This window comes from Vollenhovia emeryi, unplaced genomic scaffold (genome assembly GCF_000949405.1).
Source record: "Vollenhovia emeryi isolate VEMERY1.0 unplaced genomic scaffold, V.emery_V1.0 DF941282.1, whole genome shotgun sequence".
Lineage (NCBI taxonomy): Eukaryota > Metazoa > Arthropoda > Insecta > Hymenoptera > Formicidae > Vollenhovia > Vollenhovia emeryi.
The window spans coordinates 4,269-5,626 of NW_011965084.1; the positions used below are offsets into that span (position 1 = coordinate 4,269).

The 1,358-nt window shown below is 33.4% G+C and overlaps 1 protein-coding gene across 1 annotated transcript in view; it reads left to right on the top strand.

The window, feature by feature from the left end:
• LOC105571056 (fatty acid synthase-like) overlaps nt 1-1,211 on the top strand; it is a gene marked incomplete at its 3' end in the record, with an annotated part of 5,473 nt that extends 4,262 nt beyond the window's left edge. Inside the window, exons 5-6 of the mRNA XM_012028528.1 lie at nt 517-705; nt 810-1,211. Coding sequence (XP_011883918.1) covers nt 517-705; nt 810-1,211 — 591 coding nt within the window. The remainder of the gene's footprint in view (nt 1-516; nt 706-809) is intronic.
• Nucleotides 1,212-1,358: the final 147 nt, after the last annotated feature.

Below are 1,358 nucleotides of genomic sequence, written 5' to 3' on the forward strand. Positions count from 1 at the left end.
AAGTAATAAAATAATAGGTTTAATTGTTAGGTAACAATGCGGCGGAATTGGAAATAAAAGCAAATATATCTTTCTACTAACACGTATACTTTATTTGGTTCTTGATAACACAACGATTAGACCGTGAGAGAGCGAATACTAAAAGAGGGGGGAGGGGGGAGGGGGGGGGGAGTCACTTGTAAAAGAACAGAAAAGTACCCAGAAAGTATTCAAGACCGTCTTTTTTGTCTAAAAATGCTGTATGAAACATTTCACTGGCTACGGAATCTAAAGATAATCTCGAGACGATCTTGAATATGAGAGCTGAATACCATTCTAATTTTAGTAGACTGGTAACAAGTCAATAATTAATAAATTTACTATGTTAGGTGTATAATAATTTTTATAACGTTTGCAGATGGAAACATTCCGAAGATTACTACGTAATACGTCATAAGGAACAAAAAATGGAACATAGAAGAAGAGGCATGATTGTCAATATTGATACACACGATGAGGAATCCATATACTTAATAGGCCATGTTGTTAACGAAAAGAATTTATTTCCGGCAGCAGGATATCTTTACTTTATCTGGCAAATGATTGCATCGTTAAAAAAACAAGAATATCTCAGTACACCAGTTGTATTTGAAGACGTTAACTTCATTCGTGCTGTGGTGCTATCACAACAAAATGAAACCAACCTAACTCTAGTGATCCAAGAAGGTAATATCATTATATATATGAACAATTAATTTTTTTCGCTTGAGTTCAAACGCTGCAATTCACTTATAATTATATTTAAAAAATTTACATTTGTATCGTTTTAGGTAGTAATAGATTTGAAATAATTGAAGGAGATAATACAGTTGTTACCGGAATAGTACGAATTGCGACCAACATTGAAGATGAAAAAATATCTGTTGATCATTTCGCTGAATGTGTTAATGAAAAAGAAGAAATGACTACAAAAGATATCTACAAGGAACTGAAGCTTCGCGGTTATCAATACACTGGCATATTTCGTGGATTAATAAGCGCATCGACTATGGGATTAAACGGTCACATTGCTTGGGCATGTAATTGGGTGACATTTATGGATAGTATGTTACAGATAATGATTTTAGGACAAAATTCAAGGAATCTGTTGGTTCCAACAAGAATCCGGAAATTGATAATCGACCCGAAATATCACATACAGTTGATTGAAAATTGTCCAATTGAAGAAAGGCGTAAGTGTACAATAAGGGAGATACAGTATGAAACACAATTGTTCTATGGATATATTCTATTTATAATTGTACTGCATTGCAGAATTCCCTGTTTATAATTACAAGTCTTTAAATGCCGTAATATCCGGAGGAATAGAAATTTGTGGT